The 27084-nt window shown below is 37.5% G+C and overlaps 1 protein-coding gene across 3 annotated transcripts; it reads left to right on the forward strand.

The window, feature by feature from the left end:
- Positions 1-271: 271 nt before the first annotated feature.
- Positions 272-25478, forward strand: CIBAR1 (CBY1 interacting BAR domain containing 1). Of its 3 annotated transcripts, none has more exons than XM_025265028.3 (9): positions 272-405; positions 877-1111; positions 3638-3706; positions 6845-6946; positions 9022-9027; positions 10831-10935; positions 19719-19832; positions 23447-23566; positions 25227-25478. In XM_025265028.3, the coding sequence occupies exons 1-9, from the start codon at positions 380-382 to the stop codon at positions 25314-25316; spliced, it is 867 nt and encodes a 288-aa protein (XP_025120813.1). In that variant the 5' UTR covers positions 272-379; the 3' UTR covers positions 25317-25478. The 3 variants fall into 3 exon arrangements, with proteins under 3 accessions (XP_025120813.1, XP_025120814.1, XP_025120812.1); XM_025265027.3 differs by lacking the exon at positions 272-405 and adding an exon at positions 416-750; XM_025265029.3 differs by lacking the exon at positions 19719-19832.
- The last annotated feature ends 1606 nt before the right edge of the window (positions 25479-27084 follow it).

A 27084-nucleotide genomic window follows, 5' to 3' on the forward strand; every position in this document is an offset into this window, starting at 1 on the left:
GGCGCCACAAACCGTTCGCCAACCTTCCAGAGGCTTTCGCCCGCGAGGGACGCCCGGGCGGACGCGGGAGGGCACGCCCCGCGCGTGCCCGCATCCGGGCCCTTCCCGCGCTTCCGGGCGCGGGTCGCGGGGTACGCCGGGCGTCAGTGGACGCGGGTGGGCGCGCCCCGCGCGTGCCCGCATCCGGGCCCTTCCCGCGCTTCCGGCCGCCGGCCGCGGGGGCGCGCGCCGCGTTGCCGTGGAAACTCCGAGGCCCTCGCGGCGGCGGCGGAGGCGGCGGTGGCGCACGGGGCGGGCTCTCGCGCCCCGGCGCACGTCCGGGCGCCGAGACCCTGTCGTTGGGTCTCAGCCCGGGGTCTCCGGCCGTGAGCGAGGCAGCATGTTGAGGCGCAGCTTGGAAAACCGGTAACCGCCGCCGGGGCCCACAGCGGCCCAGGGTCCCCCGACCATTACACACACACACACACAAACACACGCGCGCGAGGGCTCGGGTCGGGGCGCGGAGCCTTCCTCCTTGAGCCACCGGACCGAGTTCGGGCCCTCACATCGGGCTCCAAGCAGCGCCCGCCACGCTCTGGGCCGACCACACTGGGCCGCGGCAGGCCCCGGCGGCGCCTCCCCAACACGGTCCACGGGCGCCGGTCCAACTCTGCCGCTGATCCAGCGGGGCCGCTCGGGGCGCCTGCACTGCGGGATGTGCAGGCCAGGCCCGGGATGGGGGCCCGGAGGAGACGCAGGGGTTGCTTCAAGGTTTGCGCCCGCGAAGCTGCAAACTGCGCCCCCTGGGAATGATGGCGTCATCATGTGTAACATGAAGATGAAGTCATCTCATCAGATGAGAATGATTTGCCTTTTTTGTGTCTCCTGTCTCTCTAGGGACGCTCAGACCAGACAACTGCAAGATGCTGTCACCAATGTGGAGAAACATTTCGGAGAGCTGTGCCAGATCTTCGCTGCTTACGTGCGTAAAACAGCCCGACTGCGAGACAAAGCGGACCTCCTGGTGAACGAAATCAACGTATATGCCTCTACCGAGACCCCGCACTTAAAGCAGGGCCTGAAAAACTTTGCTGACGAGTTTGCCAAACTTCAAGATTATCGACAAGCCGAGGTATGGAATGAGGTCACAGCGTCCTGTTAATGAGTGAGCCCTGAAGTGGTGGACGGAGCCGTGAAGACGTGTAATCTACCTAACTGCAGTGGCGATCACACACTTGATGATAAACGTGCATTGTCATGTCGGTAGCATTGTGTGAGTCTTAAGGGAAGCTTCCTGTAATTTTTACCGTTTTCAAACTAACCTCTAGGGTGTCTTGAAGTCCTGAATTTCCCCACCTCATTTGCCAGCTTTTAGCCAAAGGGGTGGCTGTTTACAGGGGATAGTAAACAGTACCCGAGGCAATAAAAGGAGCATTTCTTGTGTCTTGCATGCAGGTAGGTGTATTTTAAAGTAGTATATCTGGAGATGGAAGATATTGGGAGTGGTACTGTGTATGGTTAAGTAGTAACTGGACAAGAGATCTTTGTTGCTTGCTTCAGTGCACTGGAAAGTTGAGCTCTTTCATTGAGAGGAGGGGGGAAAAAAGTGCACTGATTTCTTTTACAATCAACAGTGAAATTTTGTGAAGTTCCCCACTCCACCCAGAAAGGACAGGGGGGAAAAGATGGCGTTGTAATTGTTTTAATTGTTAAATCCCGTTCACTTTTTAAAAATTTATTTATTTTTGCCTGCGCTGGCTCTTCATTGCTCCCTGGGTTTTCTCTAGTTGGGGCCAGGAGGGCTACTCTTCCTTGGAGCGGACAGGCTTATTGCGGTAGCTTCTCTTGTCGTGGAGACGGGGCTCTAGGCCCAAGAGCTTCAGTAGTTGTAGCAGGCGGCCTCAGTAGTTGGTGGCATGTGGGCTTAGTAGTTCGGCTGTGTGTGGGATCTTCCCACTCCAGGGATGGAACCCGTGTCCCCTGCATTGGCGCCTGGACACCTGTCTATCCACTGTGCCACCAGGAAAGCCCAGCCCATGACTTTAACACCTCCTTAGCACTTTCACCTATATTTATTTTAAGGTTCAAGACTCAGGTCAGAAGTTTTCACTTTAACTTTTAACTTGTCAGAAGTTGCCCAGTTTTTGAGCTGTATTACTTCTTTTGTGCCTTTGGTCCTTTTTAAAAGCCCAAAACAAATTTCAATTACCAAAAAAAAAACCTTGAAATCAAAAAGAAGATAATGAAGCTATAACTGCCAGTGATACAGAAATTTGAGTATTAATTACTTTGGGGGAAAATTGTGGGTCCTTCTCATATGTTTTGTGTGTAATAAACTTTCAGTTACGTATAACTGGGAACTTGACTGTTTCATAGGTAGTTTACGCTCACAGATAATCCTAAAATCCTACTTTAGCCAATAATTTCAATGCCCCTTGCTAGAAAATCTTTATGCTATTTATCGAATAGCAAAGTGAATTGATTGACATGTGTTCTCCTTTTTATTTCCCTTGCTTACCAAATGGTGGAGGTGCTAAAGAACAATGAACAAAAAAGGTAGGCTACAAAAAGGAGAACAGAAAAAGATTTAGCTAATCTTTACACTGAATAACCAGTGTATGGACTATTTGAAATGGAATAAATAATCCTGAATATTCATGGATTTGTTTTTAGGATTCCTAATATTTAAATGCTTAGTGAGAACTTGATCTCTATTTTCCTAAAATCTTTTAAAAAGAAGTATTCATATACATTCTGTTTATAGAAACTAAACAAAAGTCAGTATAAAGTGATATATGTACTCACTAATTACAAAAACATGTATCAGCAAAATAAAGCTTTTTTCCTGCTAGAAAAGTAATACATGTTCATATTTAAAAATTAAATATATGTCATCTTGTATTACCTATCCTGAAAAAGAAAATTTTAATGTCCAGAAATTGTTTTTCTTATATTTATATAAATAGCTATATACTTCCCTTTAAAAAAAAAATCCATTTCTTTAGTGCCTTCCACTAGTGCTATTAGTAAAAGGAGAAATTACTCAAAATCATAAATATTGCAATGTTTAAGAAAACTGTTTAGTTCTACATAAAAGAGAGATTGACCACATAGATTGACAGCTCAGTAACACTGAGACCATTTATCTTGTTCTTTAAGCTTTGATAATTTACAAATGTCTTCCCAGGGAAAAAAAAAAAAAATTACAGTTAATACAGTGGTCTCTAGGCTTTTTTTCTTTTCAGGATTCAGTTGTTTTAAATGTTTCTGGTATGCTATATTTTTTAGCTTCGATTTCCTTATCTGGAAGGTTGGGCTGTTACGTTTCAGATATAATGTATGTAAAGTATCCATTCAAGTGTTAAACATACTGAACGTATAGCTGCAATAAAATTTGAGATGTCTTAAAACTTAACAAAGCTCTGATTGCTACTGCACACCTTCACAGTTTTTAATGTATTTGAGTTTAGATTCTGAGTATTACCAATTTCCAGAGATTATTTTTTTACTTATAAATGTTACTGAAATTTTAAAAATTTCAAATATTAATCAGTATAGTGATTATGGTCCAGTTAGACAGCATAGGTTTTATTTCACAATTTAAATTTTGATATGTCTATGTTTCTTTCCAGTTATATTTTATAATAATTCTCAATAGGTTGAAAGACTTGAAGCCAAAGTAGTTGAACCTTTGAAAGCTTATGGAACCATTGTAAAAATGAAGCGAGTAAGTAAATTCATTTTTTTCAATTATTATTAGGTATTCTGGCAAAACATACAAGGTTTCCAATAACTGTGCTTTTAGCGGGGGCTTCCCTTGTAGCTCAGTTGGTAAAGAATCTGCCTGCAGTGCAGGAGAACCGGGTTCGATCCCTTAGTTGGGAAAATGCCCTGGAGAAGGAAATGGCAACCCACTCCAGCCTGGAAAATCTCATGGACAGAGGAGCCTTGGAGGGCTGCCATCCATGGTGTCACAAAGAGTCAAGCACGACTGAGCAACTAACACTTACTTCAGTTCAGTTCAGTTCAGTTCAGTCGTTCAGTCGTGTCCAACTCTTTGCGACCCCATGAACTGCAGCACGCCAGGCCTCCCTGTCCGTCACCAACTCCCAGAGTTCACTCAAACTCACATCCATTGAGTCAGTGATGCCATCCAGCCATCTCATCCTCTGTCGTCCCCTTCTCCTCTTGCCCCCAATCCCTCCCAGCATCAGAGTCTTTTCCAATGAATCAACTCTTCACATGAGGTGGCCAAAGTACTGGAGTTTCAGCTTTAGCATCATTCCTTCCAAAAAAACACCCAGGATTGATCTCCTTTAAAATGGACTGGTTGGATCTCCTTGCAGTCCAAGGGACTCTCAAGAGTCTTCTCCAACACCACAGTTCAAAAGCATCAATTCTTTGGCACTCATCTTTCTTCACAGTCCAACTCTCACATCCATACATGACTACTGGAAAAACCATAGCCTTGACTAGACGGACCTTTGTTGGCAAAGTCATGTCTCTGCTTTTAAATATGCTATCTAGGGTGGTCATAACTTTCCTTCCAAGGAGTAAGCATCTTTTAATTTCATGGCTGCAATCACCATCTGCGGTGATTTTGGAGCCCAAAAAAATAAAGTCTGACACTGTTTCCCCATCTGTTTCCTATGAAGTGATGGGACCAGATGCCATGATCTTCGTTTTCTGAATGTTGAGCTTTAAGCCAACTTTTTCACTCTCCTCTTTCACTTTCATCAAGAGGTTTTTGAGTTCCTTTTCACATTCTGCCATAAGGGTGGTGTCATCTGCATATCTGAGGTTATTGATATTTCTCCTGGCAATCTTGATTCCAGCTTGTGCTTCTTCCAGCCCAGCATTTCTCATGATGTACTCTGCATATAAGTTAAATAAGCAGGGTGACAATATACAGCCGTGACGTACTCCTTTTCCTATTTGGAACCAGCCTGTTGTTCCATGCCCAGTTCTAACTGTTGCTTCCTGACCTGCATATAGGTTTCTCAAGAGGCAGGTCAGGTGGTCTGGTATTCCCATCTCTTTCAGAATTTTCCAGTTTATTGTGATCCACACAATCAAAGGCTTTGACGTAGTCAATAAAGCAGAAATAGATGTTTTTCTGGAACTCTCGTGCTTTTTCAGTGATCCAGCGGATGTTGGCAATTTGATCTCTGGTTCCTCTGCCTTTTCTAAAACCAGCTTGAACATCTGGAAGTTCACGATTCACGTATTGCTGAAGCCTAGCTTGGAGAATTTTGAGCATTACTTTACTAGCGTGTGAGATGAGTGCAATGGTGTGGTAGTTTGAGCATTCTTTGGCATTGCCTTTCTTTGGGATTGGAATGAAAAACGGACCTTTTCCAGTCCTGTGGCCACTGCTGAGTTTTCCAAATTTGCTGGCATATTGAGTGCAGCACTTTCACAGCATCATCTTTCAGGATTTGAAATAGCTCAACTGGAATTCCATCACCTCCACTAGCTTTGCTCGTAGTGATGCTTTCTAAGGCCTGCTTGACTTGACATTCCAGGATGTCTGGCTCTAGTTGAGTGATCACACCATCGTGATTATCTGGGTCGTGAAGATCTTTTTTGTACAGTTCTTCTGTGTATTCTTGCCACCTCTTCTTAATATTTTCTGCTTCTGTTAGGTCCATACCATTTCTGTCCTTTATCGAGCCCATCTTTGCATGAAATGTTCCTTTGGTTTCTCTGATTTTCTTGAAGAGATCTCTAGTCTTTCCCATTCTGTTGTTTTCCTCTATTTCTTTGCATTGATCGCTGAGGAAGGCTTTCTTATCTCTTCTTGCTATTCTTTGGAACTCTGCATTCAAATGGGTATATCTTTCCTTTGCTCCTTTGCTTTTCGCTTCTCTTCTTTTCACAGCTATTTGTAAGGCCTCCCCAGACAGCCATTTTGCTTTTTTGCATTTCTTGTCCATGGGGATGGTCTTGATCCCTGTCTCCTGTACAATGCCACGAACCTCAGTCCATAGTCTACTTACTTAGTAAAAGGTACAGAGTAGTATTCAGTGATTCTTATTACACTGAAGCATTATTTCTTAGAACTTTGAGAATAATGAAGTATTTTTATATACTACTATAGCATCATAGCATTATTTTGTTTATTGTGGAAACTTTAAGTATTTAATATTTATAGTCATGAAGAATATATGGACAGAAATTGTTTTACTAAATATTCTTATATTTTTGTTTTAAAGCAAGCAATAACATGCAAACTAAAAGTCGATGTGACAAAGCTTTTTTAAAAAATTTTTTCTTGAAGTTCAACATAACGATTTGATGTTTGTATATATTGTGAAATGATTAAATAAGTCTAGTTCACATCTGTCACAATACATAGTTAAAAACATTTTTTCGTTGTGATGAGAACTTTTAAGACCTAGTTTCCTAACAACTTTCAGAATGCAGTACAGTACTATTAATTCTAGTTACCATGGTAGATATTACATTACAAAAGTTCTATATTTAGAATCAATTTCATTGAGGTATAGTTTACATGCAGTAAAATTCCCCTGTTTTAAATGTTTTAATAAATGTGTATATACATGTAACTACCACCACAATCAAAATTTTTTATGTGTGTATATACAAATATGTGTGTGTGTGTGTGTATATATATATATATATATATATAATTTTGCACTGCAATTCTGTCATTATTTAATAGGATATTAAATACATACATGCAGATAGTCTTACGTACAAAGACATACACTGGTAATGTAGTAATAATTCCAGTGGTAATGATGCCTGGATCAAATAGGGAATGTTTTTGCATTCTTAAAGAAGTGTGTATTTTATTCTTAAGTCAGAGATATTTATTAACAAAAAAAATGCCTTTTTGCAGGATGATCTCAAAGCAACATTAACAGCAAGGAATCGAGAAGCTAAACAGTTAACTCAGTTAGAAAGAACACGTCAGAGAAACCCATCTGATCGACATGTTATTGTATCCTTTGAATTTTGGTCGTTAAAAAAATATTTTGTAAGGTATGCTGTACAAAAGTAAATATATATGAAAATTATGCATTTATACTTTAAATGTGCAAAGAATATGAATATAAAGTTTGAAAAGAAACACAGACATTTAAAATGCTTACTATGGAAATTAGTTAATTTTAAAGAGAATATACAACCTAAATCAGTCCTCTTGTGTTGTTTTCCACAATAGATATTCAAAATTTAAAACACTCATACATATAGATGTTTTATAAAGAGTACATACAAAATTCTAAGGTCTTTTACATTAAAAATGATTGATGACTAAATATTAATTATAAAAGTAACTTAAAGATCTGTTATTAATCCTAATATATCAATGCCTTCTCAGCCCTGCATTTGAGAAAAGGAACAAACTATTTTTTTCCCAGTAAAATTCCCTTCGTCTTAAAAAAACAACTACTTTGTGAAACTTCCAGCCAAAGACCCTTAGGATATTCCAAGGTATTGAGATTCACAGCTTGACACAAGTCTTAATAGGCTTGTCTACTGTTACAGGGCTCTTCTGTTAAGAATGATTATTTCTGAAACTTAGAATGAGCTTATTCAAAACTAAACAAAAAAAGAAAAATAGCACCTGACTAATGGTAAGCAACTGCGATAGGTACAACTGTATAGAAAGCACTTACTGTGGGGCTTCCCTGGTGGCTCAGCTGGTAAAGGATCCGCCTGCAGTGTGAGAGACCTGGGTTTGATCCAGGGAACCTGGATTTGACCCCTGGGTGGGGAAGATCCCCTGGAGAAGGAAAGGCTACCCACTCCGGTATTCTGGCCTGGAGAATTCCATGGACTGTATAGTCCGTGGGGTCGCAAAGAGTCAGACACGACTGAGCGACTTTCATTTCACTTTCAGCTTACCCTGCTGCCTCCTTTCCCCATGCTTTCTTATGTCTCATGATTTTGACATGATACTAGAAAATAAAGGACAGTCTACATATAAATACATCCACTATAAATATAAAAATACTCAGTCATAGCATCAGAGAATATTTACCAGGATGACCCTTAAAATTCTTCTATTAAAAAGGAACACGTTAAAGTTCAGTATGTAAAATAAAGAGGTATAAGAGGCACTGCCTGGACCCTTCCCAAGGCCCCTGGTAGCTTCTGAAAAGTTTCCCGCAGCACAGTTTGAAAAACACCAATCTGGCTCACTCTTATAGGCCATTTTGCACTCAGACCAATTTCATTAAATACACTGATACCCTTATTCATAAAGCATTATAATATTTTAATCAAAAGTGTCTCCTACCCAAATTAGTACGTTATGTGATTTTGAAGAATTTTCAACAAAAGGAAGGAATACAGATCTGTATCCACTTTCCTAAAAATAGCTGTGTAACTTTGGGCAGGTAGTTATGCTGGAGTGAAAGGATTTGAGACTTCAAGGAATGAAAAACCGTTGCTGGAGGGTGGTAGGAGATTAAGATACAGATGTCACAGCTGTGGCTTCTGCTTCCTACTCTTCCCTAGTTTAACCAGCTCAACCTACCCTTCCAAATTTTAAAATGAAACTGTCAAAAAACAGGGAAGGAAAACACATGTCAAAATTAAGTAGTAGGTAAAGAATTTCATGAGTCACATGTATTGAACTGTATTAGAAAAATACTCTGCTTGAATATTTTCATTAGTAAAAGGTTAATACACATCATAACATCTAGAAAGTTTTTCATAATAATTAATCCTATGATAGTTACATTTTAAAAAATCCGAAGCCCAGTAATAAAGTGAACTGTTTTTGACTATTGGTTATGATTAAGTTTGCATGTAAAATTATGCAGGAAAACTTTACACCCTCTATAGCAAATGTACACACACAGATCTATATGAATATGTTTTAAAGCTTAGTTTCTTGAAATTGTATATCTGAATTAACCTAGTTTTAAGAGTATATAATCAATATAAGTTACAATTAATATATAGTCTGATTGCAAGAGGATATAATTCTGTCAGAGCATATGATTTTAATTTATTGGAATAAATTGTTCTATTTGAAATGTATTTTTCCTTTATGAAAAATTTCAGTCACAGGTGGGTAATAAAGTGATGTGTCAAGAGATGGATCCCCATAGTAAACCCTTTTACTTTATTTCCATTTATACATTTTCTTAAAAAAGAAAGCAAGAGTGTAAATGTTATAATATTATGTGTCACAAAACTTTACTTACAACTGCAGATTTTTTCTATGCAATAATTATTAAAATGATACGTGATGCTTATCAGTGAACATAATACTAGCATAAGAAACAAAACATTATTAGAACTTAATCAGAAAATTGCGCCATGTTTTTAAAACATGTTTTATTCAACAAAAAATTTTCAATATTTTTGGACAACTGTTGTCATTAAGGAAGAGATATTTTAAAGAGAAATACATGCCACTAGCTATATATATTGGAGAAGGAAATGGCAACCCACTCCAGTGTTCTTGCCTGGAGAATCCCAGGGACAGAGGAGCCTGGTGGGCTGCCGTCTATGGGGTCACACACAGTTGGACACGACTGAAGTGACTTAGCAGCTATATATATGGCTGTTGAGCTCATGAAATGGCAACTAGAATAACCAGCTTTTTAATTGCAATTAATTTAAATGTAAATAGCTACATGTTGCTAGTGGCTACCATACTGATTGTACAGTGTGAATCTAAACAGTTTGAGTGCTTTGAAGCAGAACATTAGACTTTCCATCTAATTTATTAGTTACTGGTGTGTATGTATGTCTATATTTTGTAGTAAGCATTAACTAAGTAGTAATAGTGCAATGTTACTAGCTTATAAGAAGAATATTCATACTGAAATAAACATTTGTAGTATATGTTCTTTGTTGCTGTTGTTCAGTCACTCAGTCATGTCCGACTCTTTGTGACCCCATGGACTGCAGCACACCAGGCTTCCCTGTCCTTCCCTATCTGCTGAAGTTTGCTTAGACTCATGTCCATTGGGTCAATGATGCTATCCAACCATCTCATCCTCTGTCACCCCCTCTTCTCTTGCCCTTAATCTTTGCCAGCGTTAGGGTCTTTTCCAATCAGGCTGTTCACATCAGGTAGCGAAAGGATTGGAGCTTCAGCATCAGTCCTTCCAATGAATATTCGGGGTGATTTCCTTTAGGATTGACTGGTTTGATCTCCTTGCAGTCCAAGGGACTCTCAAGAATCTTCTCTAGCACCACAGTTCGAAAGCATCAATTCTTTGGTGCTCAACCTTCTTTACATGTATATTCTATTCTACCTGATTAGGATATTACAGCAGTAGAAACATTTCATGCATTTGGAGAACTAGTATTAGTATTTGAATTAGAATTTGAAAATAGTATTTGAAAATTAGTATTTGAAATTAGAATTTGAACTAGAATTAGTATTTGAAAATACTAAAGTCACAGGTCTTTTGGCAGGACAAAGGGTTAAAGGGGAGCGAGAGAGTGAGGTGAAAAGGAGACGATAGTAAATGGCAGAGACTGGAAATATGGGAAAGCAGTAGAAAATATAGAAAATAGTTTTACAGTAAATCAAACGAGTGATAGCAGGAAAAAAAATGGTTTGTATAAAGAAAGGGAAGGAATTTTGAGATCATGAATCATATAATATGATAAATTTAAAGTTTTCTATTCTGCTGTGTTTATCATATAGATCACTTTATGTGGTAATATGTATTTTTGAGTGATTTACACTGTTATGGCAAAAAGCCAGTCTTGCATTTACAAATGCATTTACAGTACTGCATTTACAAAAAGCCAACACTGTATTTACAAAGGTAGCATTTACAGAAAGACTCAATCAAAAGGATTCTGATGATTTTTGTTTTTTATATCTTTGGTTGGGGAATACTTCTGTAGGCAGAAACTGAATTACAAAGAGCTACAATGGATGCTACCCGAACAACTCGTCATCTGGAGGAAACTATTGACAATTTTGAAAAGCAGAAAATAAAGGATATAAAGGTAACAAAATAACTATTAAGGTCCAAAATATGTATTCTAAATTAATTTTTTATTTAAATTTATGAAAAATTTAAATAACTGATTTTCTTTAGCACATATGTCTGTGTGAGAAAGATATAAACAAAATATATCAAATGTTATTTTCTTATGGAAACAACCGTATATAAAGGGACTACATTCCCAACCAGAGGCCAGATATTCAGGTGTTATCAAAAATACTATTAACCACAGAAAAATAAAGTCTGTTATGTTTTTATGTATCAGGTACTAGTCCAGGCACTTTACATAAATTACCTTTTAATCTTTATAGCAACCCCATAGTGGAGCATCTATGTATACTACGTACCAGTATCTATCTCATTCCTTTTAATGGTAGAATAATATTCCATTGTGTGGATATTATCATGAAAGTGAGGTGATTAAGCAGAGATATAAGGTAGTATCACAGCCCACAGTTCAAAGTCTGAACTATAAGCCAATTATATATTTTAAAAACCTGTGCTTTCCATGACTGTACAGTATTGTTGCAGGAAGAGGGACCCCTTCCAGGGCCTGAAACTGGGCTCTTGTCTAACACTCGGAAAAGAAGTGTCTGAGGAGACACATGTGCTGAGAAAGCAAGAAGTTTTATTGGAAGGGGCGCCCAGGTGGAAAGCAGCAGGGTAAGGGAACCCAGGAGAACAGCTCTGTCACATGGCTTGCAGTCTCACATTGCATGGTGATGGGATTAGTTTCCAGGTTGTCTTTTTTATTCGGACTCAAGAGTCCTCCCTGGTGGTGCATGCCTTGTTCAGCCAAGATGGATGCCAGAGAGAAGGATTCTGGGAGGTGGTCAGACATGTGGTGTCTCCTTTTGTCTTTTCCTGAACTCTTCCTGTTGGTGGTGGCTTATTATTATTCCTTACCAGGACCTCCTGTCGTAAAACAGCTCATGCAGATGGTTACTATGGTGCCTGGCCAGGGTGGGCGGTTTCAGTCAGTGTGCTTCCCCTAACACTATTACTAATTTTTTGGCTTGTAGCTTTCTAATTCCTACATTATCGAATAAATAAGAGTAGCTAACCACATAAACTTGCATCCACCATAGTTGAGTGTCACAGGAAGAATAGCCTTATTTTATTGTAACACATCAGTAGACATTCAGGTTCCTGGACTGGAGATGGTATTTTTTTAATTGGAGGATAATTGCTTTACAATGTTGTATTGGTTTCTACCATACAACAATGCAAGTCAGTCATAATTATACATGTATACCCTTCCTCCAGAGCCTCCCTCCTAAATCCCCAAACCTAAAGATGGTCTTCAGTGACTTTTTCATCAATATTTTGGAAAGATTTGGAGGATTACTTATGACCATGTTGTGTCCTTTAAAACAAGTCATCTAAGGATCCCTTTTCATTCACTGCAAATTCTTCTGGAACAGCTTTTAAAGAGAAGTATTTTTTGTTATTTTTATAACTTACTAATAAGTTATCCTTCTTTCAAAAGTTATGCCCTTATCAATAAAATCCCCTTATCAATAAAATCAGCATTATCTGCCACTTAATTGTACCATTCCTCTCTGCAATCAATGAAATATTTATTTGTCCTTTTATATTTTTTAATTTCCTATCATAGTTTCATAGGATTCCAGAACTTTGATTTTTTCTGATAGCCAGGCTCAAAGATCTCTACTTTGGTCCTGAAGGTCAAAGAAAAAAAAAGTAAGCCTGTCAATTCAGCACTCAGAGTGTAATGTAGATCGCTACTGAGGAAGAGCTCCGTAGGAGGCTGTCCTGAGACAACTCTTTTGCTGACATGGGGGAGCACTGGCAGGGCGTAACGTAACTGCCGGCATCCTCTCTTAAATTGAGGGAGAAGGGAAGGAAGGTTGAAATAATTAGCTTTAATCTAAAAAAGGAGATTGGAAACTTGTGAGATATACCTGATTCATTGCCACCTAACGGCATCTTTAGCGACCTGGGAGCCCGATTCCTCACCCCACCACTATTCTTCTTGCCTGCACACTTCTTGTTCACATATGGCAATCTTGGATCTTTGGGCTCACTTCCATGTTCTTCTTCTTGCATGCTGGCCAACTCTACAGGCGGTTTATAATCCCATGAGCACCACTAGTTACAAAACTGGAGCAGAGACAGTGAGTGTAGAATTCCTGACTGCAACCTGGGATTTCCTGAAGCAACAGGACAGGGAGTAAGGCACCGCACAGTGGAGGGTGTACGGAGGAAAAACGTGCTTCCACGCTCTCTGCCTGCGGTCTCATGCTCCTAGAAGAGGGAGATCTTGTGGCAGTCACAAAAAAAAAGAGAGAAAAAATAGGAGAAAACCAAAAAAAAAGGAGAGAGAATTCATATACCATACAATTCACCATACAGCTCAGCAGTTTCTAATATGTTCAGATACCTACAACCATCACCACTCAGTTTTAGAACATTCTTATCATCTCAGGGTAAGGCATAGGACACTTTAGCTTTTACCTCCCTGCTCCCACAGCCCCCACCCACGGCCTAAGCAACTATCACTAATCTCCTGTCTCGTTGGACTTGGCTGTTCTGAATGTACAATTCATATGAATGAAATTATAAGGTACATGGTTTTCATAACTGGTTCCTTTCACTTAGTGTGCTTTCAAGGTTTATCTATGGTATAACATGTATCAGTATCTATCTCATTCCTTTGTATGGTGGAATAATATTCCATTGTATGGATATTACCATATTCTACCTTTTTGCTATCATTATTAATGATATAAACATTCATGTACAAGTTTTTGTTGAGACATATTTTCATTTTTCTTAGACATTTTTCACTTTAGTTCAACCATATACCCTGTTGAATTGCTGGCTCATAAGGTGACTCTGTCTTTAATTGTGTGAGAAACTGCCAGACTGTTTGCCAAAATGGCTACACCACTGTATTTTCCCACCACTATTATATGAGGCTTCCAATTTCTCTGCATCCTCCCCAATACTTGTTGCTCACCAAACTTTTTCCTTATAGCCATACTAGTGAGTGTAGAGTGGTATCTTATTGTGGTTTTGATTTGTATTTTCCTGCTGATGTTTATGGCCATTTGTATATCTTCCTTGAGAAAAAAATGTCTTTTCAGATTATTTTAATTGGATTTCTTTTTTATTTCATTTTTAAGAGTTCTTTTTATATTGTGTGCAAATCTTTTATCGAATGTTTTGCAGTTATTTCCTTCCATTCTGTGAGTTCTTTTCAGTATCTTGATGGTATCCCTTGAAGCACAAAGCTTTTTAATTTTGATGAAGTCCAGTTTATCTTTGGTTTTCCCTGATAGCTCAGCTCAGAGAAGGCAATGGCACCCCACTCCAGTACTCTTGCCTGGAAAACCCCATGGATGGAGGAGCCTGGTAGGCTGCAGTCCATGGGGTCACTAAGAGTCGGACACGACTGAGCAACTTCACTTTCACTTTTCACTTTCATGCATTGGAGAAGGAAATGGCAACCCACTCCAGTGTTCTTGCCTGGAGAATCCCAGGGACGGCGGAACCTGGTGGGCTGCCGTCTATGGGGTCGCACAGAGTCAGACACGACTGAAGCGACTTAGCAGTAGCAGTAGCAGATAGCTCAGCTGGCAAAGAATCTGCCTGTAATGCAGGAGACCATGGTTCAATTCCTGGGTCTGGAAGTTCCCCTGGAGAAGGGAAAGGCTACCCACTCCAGTATTCTGGAGAATTCTGGAGAATTCTGTGGACTGTGTCATTATCTAAGAATCCATTGCCAAATCTGAGATTATAAAGATTTATCCTGGTTTTCTTCTAACACTGTTATAGTTTTCACTATTAAGGCTTTGATCCGTTAATTTTTATGTATCATGTGAACTGAAAGGTAAACCCCCTTCTTTTCCATCTGTCAGCGCAGTTGTTGCAGCACGATTTGTTGAAGAGACTGTTTTAAGTCCTGGCACTCTTCTTGAAAGTTAGTTGATGTGTTTTGTTTCTGAACTTCCATTTTCTTTTATTGATGTATGGTGGTGGTTTAGTCACTAACATATCTGACTCTTGGAGCCATGGACTGTAGCCTGCCAAGCTCCTCTGTCCATGAGATTTCCCAGACAAGAATACTGGAGTAGTTTGCCATTTCCTTCTTCTTATTCCAGTACCATACTGTTTTAACAGTGCTTTGTAGTAAGTTTTAAAATCAGGATGTATAAATTCTCTATTTTGTTCCTTTTTAAGATTCTTTTGATTATTCTGAATCTGTTGTAGTTTGGTATGAATTTGGGAATCAACTTATCAGTTTCTACAAGTCAGCTGGGATTCTGACAGCGTGCGCATGTGCATGCATGGTCACTCAGTCATGTCCTACTCTTTGCGATCCCATGGACTGTTGCCTGACAGACTCCCCTGTCCATGGGATTCTCTAGGCAAGAATACTGGAGTACATAGCCACTCCCTTCTCCAGAGGATTGAACCCAAATCTCCTGCATTGCAAGTAGATACCGTCTGAGCCACCAAATTCTGATAGGGATTGCGTCAACTCTGTGGATCAGTTTGGGGAGTACTGCCTTCTTAAGGTGAACTCTTCTAACCCATGAACGTGGGCTGTTTTTCCATTTAGTTAAAGCATCCTTAATTTATTTTAATAATGTATGTTTTGTGCTTTTTTAAGCTTTTTCCTCAGTATTTCATAATTATTGATGCTACTATAAATAGAATTGTTTACTTAATTTCATTTCAGTTGTGCATTGCAAATACACAGAAATATAATTGATTTTTGTGTACTAACCTTATATCTTACAACCCTCCAGAAGTCTTTTATTAGCTCTGATAGTTTTTTGCATATTCCTGTGGATTTTCTATATATAAGATCGTGTCATCTGTGAAAATGTACACTTTTAATACAAACTCTATCAAAATCCCAGAATTATGAGTTCCAGGAATCAAGTCCAGTCTGTTAGGATTATGAATCTCCATTCTCTGTATCATTCCTCCTTATCTGTCAAATTGTTCCTTTTCAAAGTTAAGCGTCATTTGAGATGTTTTATGATAAAGAAGGATGCACAAATCCTTCACCCAAAAGCCTTAAAAATCAGATTAAAAGGGTTACTTTACCACACTCTTAGTTCTGATAAAAACAGTATTCAGGTACTGCTACGTTGATGTTAGCATCTCTGACAAACACTTCTATTTATGAGACAAATTCTTGGAAAAAATCATTGATGCCACTCATATTTTGGGAGAAACAGACACAACATTCTTTTTTTTAAAGAATGTTCTTATTGTTACCTGTTTTCAGGCAACTGTTTCAGATGGAAGCAGAACTTCTGGGTGCTTAAATCTCCCTGAGGGTAGAAATGATCGACAGTAGTGAACACTGCTCATAATGTATTAATTATGAGGTGGGGTTTATCAACAAGTCCATCTGAATTTTAGTAGCAGCGTTAATTAGTAAGGTAGCACAATTCTTAGTAAAAGACTTCATACAAACCTTGCAAAGTGTTTGTCTTTCTGAGAGAAGTCGCTATGAACTTAGTTGTATAGAATGTGGAAGAAAACTCACAGTTCTTTGTTTCCCATGTAATAGGAAAATTCATGAGTTATATGTTGTCAAGGGAATTTTCTGACCTATGAAAAGGATCTTGATCAGGAGTCATTCCAGGGACAGATAGGGATAGCAGTTCAGTATTGGTAAAGTAGCTGATGTGAACAAGAAACATCTTCAAGATTTAGTTTTTATCAGCTTTATTTTTCTTACAAATATAAAATTACCATAAATTTTCATAAAATTATGGAAGAAAACATAATTCCCTACTGAGAAATAATCAGCATCTTGGTTTATATCCTTCCAGACCTTTTTTCTATGAAACACAGACAAGAAATATACTAAGAAGAATGACAACAACAAATATTTCTTAAGACTTTAACTATGCCACACATTCTAAGCATTTTATGTGGATAAACTCATTTCCTCCTCACAATGTCTTACGAAAAAGGCAATATTGTTACCCCTATACAGTTATATTTAAGTGGGATCACACTATATGTAGCATCTCTTTTTAAAATGTAATATATCATGGATATGTTTGTGCTAAAAAAGATCCATATTGTCCTTTTTGATATCCCCGTATAGTATTTTGCTATACTATATGGAGAATAGTATAGCTATATGGATATATTCATGTTTAACCATCAGCTGTTGATGGACATCTAAGATTATTTTTGCTATTATAGATCTCATTGCATCATTAAACATAGGCCTTTTTGTTGGTTCAGTTGTTTTGGGGTGGGGGCGATAAATTACTGGAAGTAGCATTCTTGTTCAAAGAGCATACACACTTTCAATTTGGATAGCTATTTATACCTTCTGTCCACAAATCTTTTGACTAGTTTACATTTCTGCAGAACATTACACGAGCACCCAGTGTAACAATGTTGAGTAGTAGTATTTTTAATAGTACCCAATCTGATAGTGAAAAATCAGTATCCTCTTGATTTGCAGTTAGTACTGTTGAGGAAGAGTGTTTTTTAATATATTTAATGACACGAAATTACTCTCACTTGACCTTAGCTTATATTTTTAGTGTGTTGGCATTTTTGGTTAATTTTTAAAAACTCTTCAGACTGAGAAAATTAACCCATTATACTAAAGAGAAGATATGTTGAAATATATTTTCCCATTTTGTTGTTTATGGTATGTTTTTGCCACCTTATGGTCTTATTTTTGCTGCCAGATCTATTAGTCTTCTCTTTCTGTCTTGGTGTCATGTTTAGAAAGAAGTATTCATCCCCAAGATTATATAACTATTTGCTGTATTTTCTTCTAGTCTTTGTATGATTTTTTAGTATTTTAAATATTTAAATAGCTTATGCAGTTGTATTTTACATATGGTCTGAGGCAGCTATGTCTAAATTTATTATTTTCAAATGAATAGAAAGTTCTCCTGAAATCATTCAATGAATAGCCTTTACTCTGGAGAGCTGTCATTGTACCTTTATTTGCAAAAATTGTTAACAAGACGTTTAATGACTTTTTTGTCAAATATTCTGCTTTCCAGTTAAACCAGGATGGAGGTTTTAATGTTACATAAGAAACAGTTTCTCATTTATCTGGCTTACTTATTTAGCAATAAAATTAGCTAACTTGTGCTGAGCACTTACTCTAAGCCAGTAACCATACTGTACTTTTACTTGGATTACATTTAATCCTTACGGCAAAACCTATGATTTTGAAATTAAGGAAAAAGAACAGATAAAGTGCTTAATATTACACAGCTGATTTGTTTCAGTCTTGATTTGAACTCGTGCTAAATCACTTCAGTCGTGTTCGACTCTGCTACCCCATGGACCTAGCTTGCCAGGTTCCTGTCCATGGGATTCTTTGGGCAAGAATACTGGAGTGGATTGTCATGCCCTCCTCTATGGGATCTTCCCTACCCAGGAATTGAACCTGCATCTTTTATGTCTCCTGCATTGGCAGGCAAGTTCTTTACCACAAATGCTATCTGGGAACCCCTGATTTGAAATCAGGTTTATCTTAATCCAGAGCCCCTATTTTTAACTACTGTACTACCTGCTTTACAGAATACTTGCCAATGAGTAGAGAATTCCATTAACTTCCCCACCCCCCACAATAAAATTGAAGTACCCACCCAAATGGCCTTCTTGTCAAACAAAATAAAATTGAAAAGCAGAGAAACAAAACTCCTTGAATGCCCATCTCTTACCATACTGACCCATTGCTGATTAGCAGATTACATGTGATCATTGAAAGGTATATTTATTTGCGGAAAATTATTTCTAAATATGATACTACAAGATAGCTGTATGGCTATCTTCCAGGGTGCAGGACCACTCCTATCTGGGTGGTTAAGACAGGAGAGCAGAAATGAAAGAAAATGAGTATTTGACTATTGCTTTTGAGCCTAACCCATTTCATCTATACTGCCCTTTAAGGACAATGCTTGTGTATTTTCTGTCCTATTCTTATTCTGTCCACTTCGCCACGTTAATGCTCCAATTTTTTTATTTTGATAAGAGACAAGAGGATAGAAGGATGAGATCCTATTTTATTGAAAACGTATCTGGCTTACATATTTTCCCTGCCTACCAGTTCTCTCACCCATGCTTAGATCAATGTGCACATCCTCATTCATTCTCTTTTCTCATAGCCTTCCCTACCAAAAGTTGTCATCATCTTGCTGGTAAGAGTTTACCTGCAGTGTATTTGCAAAGGAAATAATTGAGTCCAGTGAGAACAGCACAGTACAATGAGCAGGAGCTATGACCTTGAAGAATCAGACCCAAGTCTTAACATTGTGGCTATGAGCAATATTGAGCATGTCATATATTTGTAAACTGGAAAGCTCTATGCAAATGTATCGTGCTGTTTTCGGGAGTAGGAATTGTGGCTGGAGAATACAAGCAACATATAAATATGTTAGAATGGAATTCTTGCCTAAAGACATTCTTTTAAACACCAGTTGGAGTTGCTAAAAAAACAGGTTCAGAACTGAACTTCTTTAGCTAATAGTGACATTTAGTGATGTAGTGACAAACATCTTTTTTAAACGTAAATATCTAATAGAAGAACATATTTAAAAATGGAAGTAAATAATAAGATACTAAATATTTTGTGTAATTTTAAAGTTTTACTGCAAAAGACATTTGCAACTATTTTTATTCCAATTGTCGTTTGTACTTCATTTTCCCTGTTGAAAAACCTCTGTATTTAATAAAATGTCAAGACTATAGTAGAGAATAACTCTACTAAAGTCACGAAGCAATTTGTTTACATTCAAATCCTTGTTTTTTCAGACTATATTTTCAGAATTCATCACTATTGAAATGTTATTTCACGGCAAAGCTTTAGAGGTCTATACTGCTGCTTACCAAAATATACAAAAGATTGATGAAGAAGAAGATTTAGAGGTAGGACTATGTCTATCTAAGCTCAGTTCTTCTATTGATATGGAAATATTTAAAAGAAACCATTTTAGTGTGGGTAAAAATGTCTTAAATTACACTTTGTGGTTTAGATGTCATTGTATGCAGTTCCAAATAGCTGAACCTTTATGACTTTCTAGTTAACTTTTCTAATTAACCATAGTTAAGTTCGAAGAGTTAATATCTAGTAAAACATAGAAACAAAGCCATAATGTGAAATAAGGTATCGTTTTGACTAATGGTGTAAGTCACTTATGTGTGTTAAAAATACTGTTTATTGATTTAAGCCAAAATTTGAGTGTTTATGCCACGCACAACACCGAAAGCTTTACATGCATTTTCTCACTCACTCCTGTAACTCAAGTGCTGTGATCATTCATTCATTTACAACTAAAGAAGCAGGTATAGAGGCTTTAAGTAACTTAACTTGCCCTTGACCACTTAGCTAGTAAAAGAGCAGAATCTGGCTTCTAACTAGTTTTGTGAGACTTAATCTGTAACCTATGAAATGTGTAGATCTGTATATAGGTGGTGGGGAGGTGGTGTCTGTGTGTGGCCGTGTGTGTGTAGGCTGGGGGTAGGTGTGTTTCACTCAGTCGTGTCCAACTCTTTGTGACCCCATGGATTGTAGCCTGCCAGGCTCCAATGTTTGGGATTCTCCAGGCAATACTGGTTCTCCAGGCTTCCTTTGTATTGATAGTTAAATGCAAATATTAACTCTTAAATATTCAAGATGTACTTTGTCCATATAGCTCTACAGTAGAAGTGAGAACAGCCATGTATTCCCAAGATACAGCCAAAATTTTTTAATTATATAAGTTAATTCCATAATTTTCAAGGATCCATTTATTTTTTAAGTAAAATATCTATCGAGATCCCCCAAGGCTTCACTTCCCACCACTCCACTGGTTTCAAAAAACGTGAATTCAGTAAAACCAGACTATACAGCTTGGCCAAAATGAAGTACCTGTTGCATACACAATCATATTTCTATTTGTTAATAGAATGGTTTCTATTCCCTACTAAAGCTAAGGTTTCTTAATTTTCACTCCTTTTTACATCCTTTTTAAAAAAATAATCATCAAGCTTTTAACTGTAATTTATAAAATAGCAAATGTTTATACAGTGATTACTTTAACCAGCTACTGACCTGTGCATTTTCACTGTATTATTTTAATCCTACCATGAATTTTAATAAAAGTACTTACTGTCCTCGTTTCTACGGATGAAAAAACTGAGGCACAGTGAGGCTAAGGAACTTTCCAGAGGATCCCATAGCTAGTAAAATAGCTGGAAGCCAAACAGTAGTCTGACTACAGACACTGTTTTTATCCTATCTATGCTGCCAGAAGCATGGTTCTTGGTGAGTGAGATGAACTATTTCCTTTAAGAAAACACTGCATTGAGTGGCAGGTTTAAAATTGATCCCCCACTTTCCCTATAAGGTTAAAGTTCCCATTACAAGTATTTTCATTCTCCATTTTCTAACACCCTTGACTTAATGCACTTTCAAGTTCCTCAAGCCCTCTGGACCCAAAGATTTTCTTTCTTGTTCCTTAGGTCCTAGGTATCTTTTTTTGTCACAGCATTTCCTTTACCACTTCTCTTAACACTATTCTTCATCAGCTAGCTAGGTAGCTTGTAGGAGAGATCCATAAACACTCAAAACCTCAGTGTTGTCTAGATGTGTTTTTGAGTATCAACTTCCCCACTTTTTCCGATGGGGCACTACTGAGCAAGTTAATTTCTTCACACTTCATTGCTTATCTCTAAAATGGAGACACTTATGTACATTCGTCAACTGTTTACTGAGCATCTGTTATATGCCAGACACTGTTCTGAGTGCTGAGGATTCAGCACTATAGAGTTGGTCCAAGTTGTCAAAAAGCAGAAACTTAAAAAAGGAGTTCAGGCATTAAAAAAAGATGTTTCATAACATGAAGGAAAAAATCATAGAGATAACATACTGTTGTGCAAATGAGTGTATGTGATGGAGGATCCTATCTGGAGAATCAAAGAATGATCTCTTAATCAGAAGTTTGAGGGATATGTTGAATCCCTGTCTACAATTTCAGGCAGAGTACAGATAGTTATACAAAGGTCCTGAGGTATAATGCATTATGATACCGTAACTTGTGGAAAGGAGAGGAAAGCAGTCTGGGGAAGAGCTGTGTGGGACAAGCCAAAGTAAAATTACATCAGCTACTAAGGAGAGGAAGGACCCTTTAAATACAAAGTTTCTTGGAAACAAGTAGAGAAAAGATGCAGAGAGGGACAGAGAAATAATTTCCTATTCTTAGGTAGTAGTCCTTACTACATGAGAATTGCTGATTTATTCAGATAGCAGCTGGTATTTTACATCCAGTTATATCAGAAACCATCTTAACTGATTTGTTCTTCACATTAAAAGTACTATCATATTCCCCTTCAAAAGATCACCTCTGTACATTCAGTTCAGAGCATATTCAGATCTTGAGACTCACTCCTAGAAAAGATCTTGGACCACATATTGGAAAATGCAGTATTGCCAATAAATATTCCTGTAAATATGTTTTTGCAATAGATTAGTATTTAACTGGTTTAGACTTTTATCCCAAGGGTGGTATATTATCTTCCACTTCCCACTTTTATCTTTGCTAGAAAATCCAAAGAATGTTGTTTTAACAAAAATGTATTTCTTCCAAATACCAGTGACTTCAGTCATCCACTTTTTATATCATACCAGACTGGCAGGGTCCATGTCTAGCACCTTAATGTAATTGGGTCTTCAGTAAAACTGTTAAATAACCTAATTATCAATATGCCTGAATTGCCCTAAAATACAAGTCTTAACCTCTTTTGTTAAGTTTCATCCCTTGATTGCTTTTATATGCTATACTTCTTTAATGTTTAAAAAAAGGCAGAAAAAAGAGCAAGTTTTTGTTTGTTGAAGTTTTAGCTAAGGGGAAAATGCACTGTGGAGAATCATAATCACACTTGCTTTAAAAAAGCAAAATGATAGCATGAAGAGTTGAGGGGGAAATGAGGGAATATGAAGAAATTCACATTTGATAGATGCCTGTTTTACGTTACAAAGTGGTATAAAAGATAAGGAAGCTTAAGAGTGCAGTAATAGTTGGAACTACTACTTTCAGGAAAAAGAACTGACAAGCAATGACATTCCAGATGCTACTGAGATTGGAATTTCATAGAATGGCTCCATTTACTCTTCTGTGATATACTGGGACAGCACTGTAGTGAATTTAAACTGTTGAGTTGAGGATAGGCAGAACAGAAAGACTCAAAGGTGTGACTTACTGTCTCACTGGCTTGCATGGTCTTTGAAGGTAGGAACTTTTCACATTTCACAAGTAAAAGCTCTTAAGTGACTGTTTCAGGACCCATCATCATTTTACATGGTTCAGTAGAATTTTTTAGCTTACATCTTTTCAATGTAAAATATTTTTTTAATTTTTGTTTTAAATTTACAATAAATTAAATAATGTCCCCGGGGCAGGATTGGGGAGGGGAGTTGCTTAAACAAATTCTGAACTAAAGGGAATGTGACTTTCTAGATTTCCAGTTATCTAATTTATAACATTGTTTTATCATTGCAACAGGTTTTCCGACATTCTCTGTATCCGCAAGATTATTCATCCCGTTTAGATATTGTAAGAGCAAATTCAAAGTCACCTCTTCAAAGATCATTGTCTGCTAAGTGTGTATCTGGAACAGGACAGGTGAGCTAGAAACCATAATTTTAAGGAATGTAAGCTACTGCCTTTTGAATTGTTCAGTATTAAAAATGTTTCCCTTAAATCATAGGATCTTGAATAACCTGCTCTTCCCCTCTTCTATATAAAATGATGTAAAACTGCACTAGGTTCTGCTCTATTATTGATATTTCTTTTATCCGAAAGATATGACTCTCTGAAGCAGAACATTTGTGAGCAGAGGTAGAAGGGACAGGAGAATGCTAATTTACATTTGTTCTGTGCTATAATGTGAAGATCACAGATTGTGAAATCAAACTGCCTAGGATTTGAATCCCACTAGCATGGCTTACTGGAAATTATACCTAAAAAGGACCTTTCCTGAATGTTATCATAGATCCAGAAGCACGTATCCTTAGGTAAAGCATCAATTTTCTCTTTTCTTCTATATCCAGAAAACCTGAGGTACCTGGTATCTAGAGTAGGATAGATAGTAGGCCCTTTTTTCTCAGGGGCCACAGAGAAAATACCAGGTTATGTGGACCACGTAGTCTCTGCCCCAACCAAGAGCAGCCACAAATAATACATTAACAAATCAACATGTTGTAATAAAACTTTATTTATAGCAACAAGACAAACTGGGCTTTAGCTTGCCAACTTCTGATTTAGAAAGCTATTATCTTTTGCATATCTAGCCTTCAGAATTTAAAATTGAGCATTCAGTTTTATGTGACCCAGCACGCTGTTTTCATTTATCTTCTAAGCACTTATTTACTGCTTTTAACTTAGACTTCTCTCCCCCTAACCAAATTATACTTTATTATTCCAGTACTAAGTGCCTTGCACATAAATTCCATATATCTATAGTATATGGTACATAAAGAATTTTGACTAGAGCTAATAGTATCACCTAAGTTAGCCAAGGTCTGTGTAACACTTTAGACTACATGCCAAGGTTTCTCAACCTCAGCACTGTTAACTTTGAGCTAGATGATTTGGGGCGGGGGGGGCCGGGGCGCGGTGAGGGATCTTGTCCTGTGCATTGTACAGATGCTAAGCAGCGTTCCCAGCCTCTACCCACAGTTCAGTAATGCCCTTACCCTCCCCGAGTCGTGACAATCAGGTGTCTCCAGACACTGCAGATGTCCCGTGGGAGACACAGTCACCCTCTGAAAAGTGCGAAGCAGGATGACCCAAGTGGCAACAATCAGAAATGAAAGCCAAGTCATGAATTCAGATTCTCATCTCATTAATTTTAAATCACACTATGTTCAAAGTTTAATATTTTTGCCTAGTTGAAATATCCTTGTGTTCTGCCATCCCTTTGAGGACTCTCATGTTTTTGTGACCTAAGAATTATTTAACTTAAAATATTTTTAATATTTATAATATACTTTTCTCTGGAAGTATGTTATCAAAGTACTGATATCCAACTGGAGTTCAAATAGCTAATTTCACACTTTTCTTCAAAAAAATAACATGAATGAAAAAATTTTGTGATTGTTTTCAAACCTTTAAGGACAATTCATAATTTAGAATTTTCATTACTAAAGATTATTATTTATGGACATTTTTCTGATATTGGTTCTATGTACTCTTACCTTATTTATCAGGGCATAAAAAAGATACCAGGCATGTAAAAATATTTTTAAGTTAGTGATTTTTAAAACATGTTAACTTTTAACAGGTATTGACCTGTCGACTAAGAAAGGATCACCAAACAGAAGATGATGATGAAGAGGATGAAGACTTAGATGTTACAGAAGAAGAAAATTAAATTTCTTAAGTAAATTTTGCATTTCCATTTTCATCTTAAATGACCTGGAATCCAGAATTACTAAAATTGCAAAACATAATACTGGCTTGATACGTTAAACCTCAAAATTAAATCCTATTGGAAATGTAGAAATTATTAAAGGAAATTTATGCCAACCAAAAATGGAAGTTTTAAAAAACATCCGTCATTTCAACATTTCTATCTAGCATCATACTATCTTTTTTATAGGTTCCATTGTTTTTAAAAAACAATGTATTTCGGAAGTATTTCACATACACTAACCTAGTTAAATCACAAAAAGAGATTTAACAATTCCACTTCCTTTAGATTAAGACACCATGCTTTCAACATCAGAAAAGGGTCCTAGGTAGTCATTCTGGTTAAATACAAATTTTATTCCATAAAGCTTTCATCAAAAAGACAAGTGTTCTTTTTCCTTTCTTTTTCACTTTTACTACAACCTAAAGTTTCATTATTCAGTATATAAATTTACTTTTCAACAAGAGTAGTACAGTCACTCTCAAATAATAGGGCACTATCAGTGTTTTACAACTATACATAAGCATAAATTTTAGCTTTAAAAAGCTACATTCAGCTTGATTCTGGTTTTAAAACAAAACCACTGTCAAACTAAACCACTATATATGGCACCACAACTTTTGGAAAGCTAGAATTTGGTGGAATGTTTCCCTTAAAAAATATAGCCAATCATAAATCGGTAAAAAATTATATATTTTATCAGCCTACCATATAATCAGTAAGAGTACACAGTCACTCTCTTTCCTGAAAATAGAAAACAATTTAATCAGAGCCTTTCAGTATATCTGATGCTTTTATTTCTTTGGATGGAGAATTGTACTTCTCATTATTTCATAGATCCAAGTCTGGCATATAAAAATCAGGAAATTGATATTATCTGGGATTACCACAAAAAGCAGTTGTTCATAACAGAAAAATACTTTTCTAGAATGCTTTTCTGACTTTTGTTATTCATGGTCTGTTCTTAACAAAGCATTGCTTCCTGAAAATAGTCCTAAGTGATAGTTACTTAATAAAATACTCAAAACATTTTAAAACTGTAAATAAATATCCCAGGTGGTGCTAGTGGTAAAGAACCCACCTGCCAGTGCAGGAGATCTGAGAGGTTGGTTTGATCCCTGAGTTGGGAAGATGTCCTGGAGAAGGGAATGGCAACCCACTCCAGTATTCCTGCCTGGAGAACCCCATGGACAGAGAAGCTTGAAGGGCTACAGTCCACAGCATCACAGAGTCGGACACAACTAAAGTGACTACACAGCATGCACAAATAATTTACATTCATAAAAAACTGAGGATGTCATTGCATTTTCTCAGTATTTAATCTTGGTATTGTAGCTAGGCAAAAAAAAACAAGGTTGTAGTATTCTCTTGCAGATTATGATCGCAACTCACTTGAGCATCAGTTGCCCTATTTGTAAAATTAAAATAGTGCCTGATATTTAAAGCAGTCAAATTATGATATAAAATGTATGCTCTATTTAAAAAAAAATATTCTAAGGACAAAAAGACTATTACATGTAATACTTTAACTGTAAATTAATTTTTAGGCCAGCAATAGGTTGGCCAACCTGAAAGGGTTGCTGTTTAGTCGCTATGTTGTGTCCAGTGTTTGTGACTCATGGACTGTAGCCCACCAGGGCTGTCTGTCCATGGGATTTCCCAGGCAAGAATACTGGAACGGATTGCCATTTCCTTCTCCAAGGAATCTGCGTGGCCCAGGGATTGAACC

This window comes from Bubalus bubalis, chromosome 15 (assembly GCF_019923935.1).
Source record: "Bubalus bubalis isolate 160015118507 breed Murrah chromosome 15, NDDB_SH_1, whole genome shotgun sequence".
Classification (NCBI taxonomy): Eukaryota; Metazoa; Chordata; class Mammalia; order Artiodactyla; family Bovidae; genus Bubalus; species Bubalus bubalis.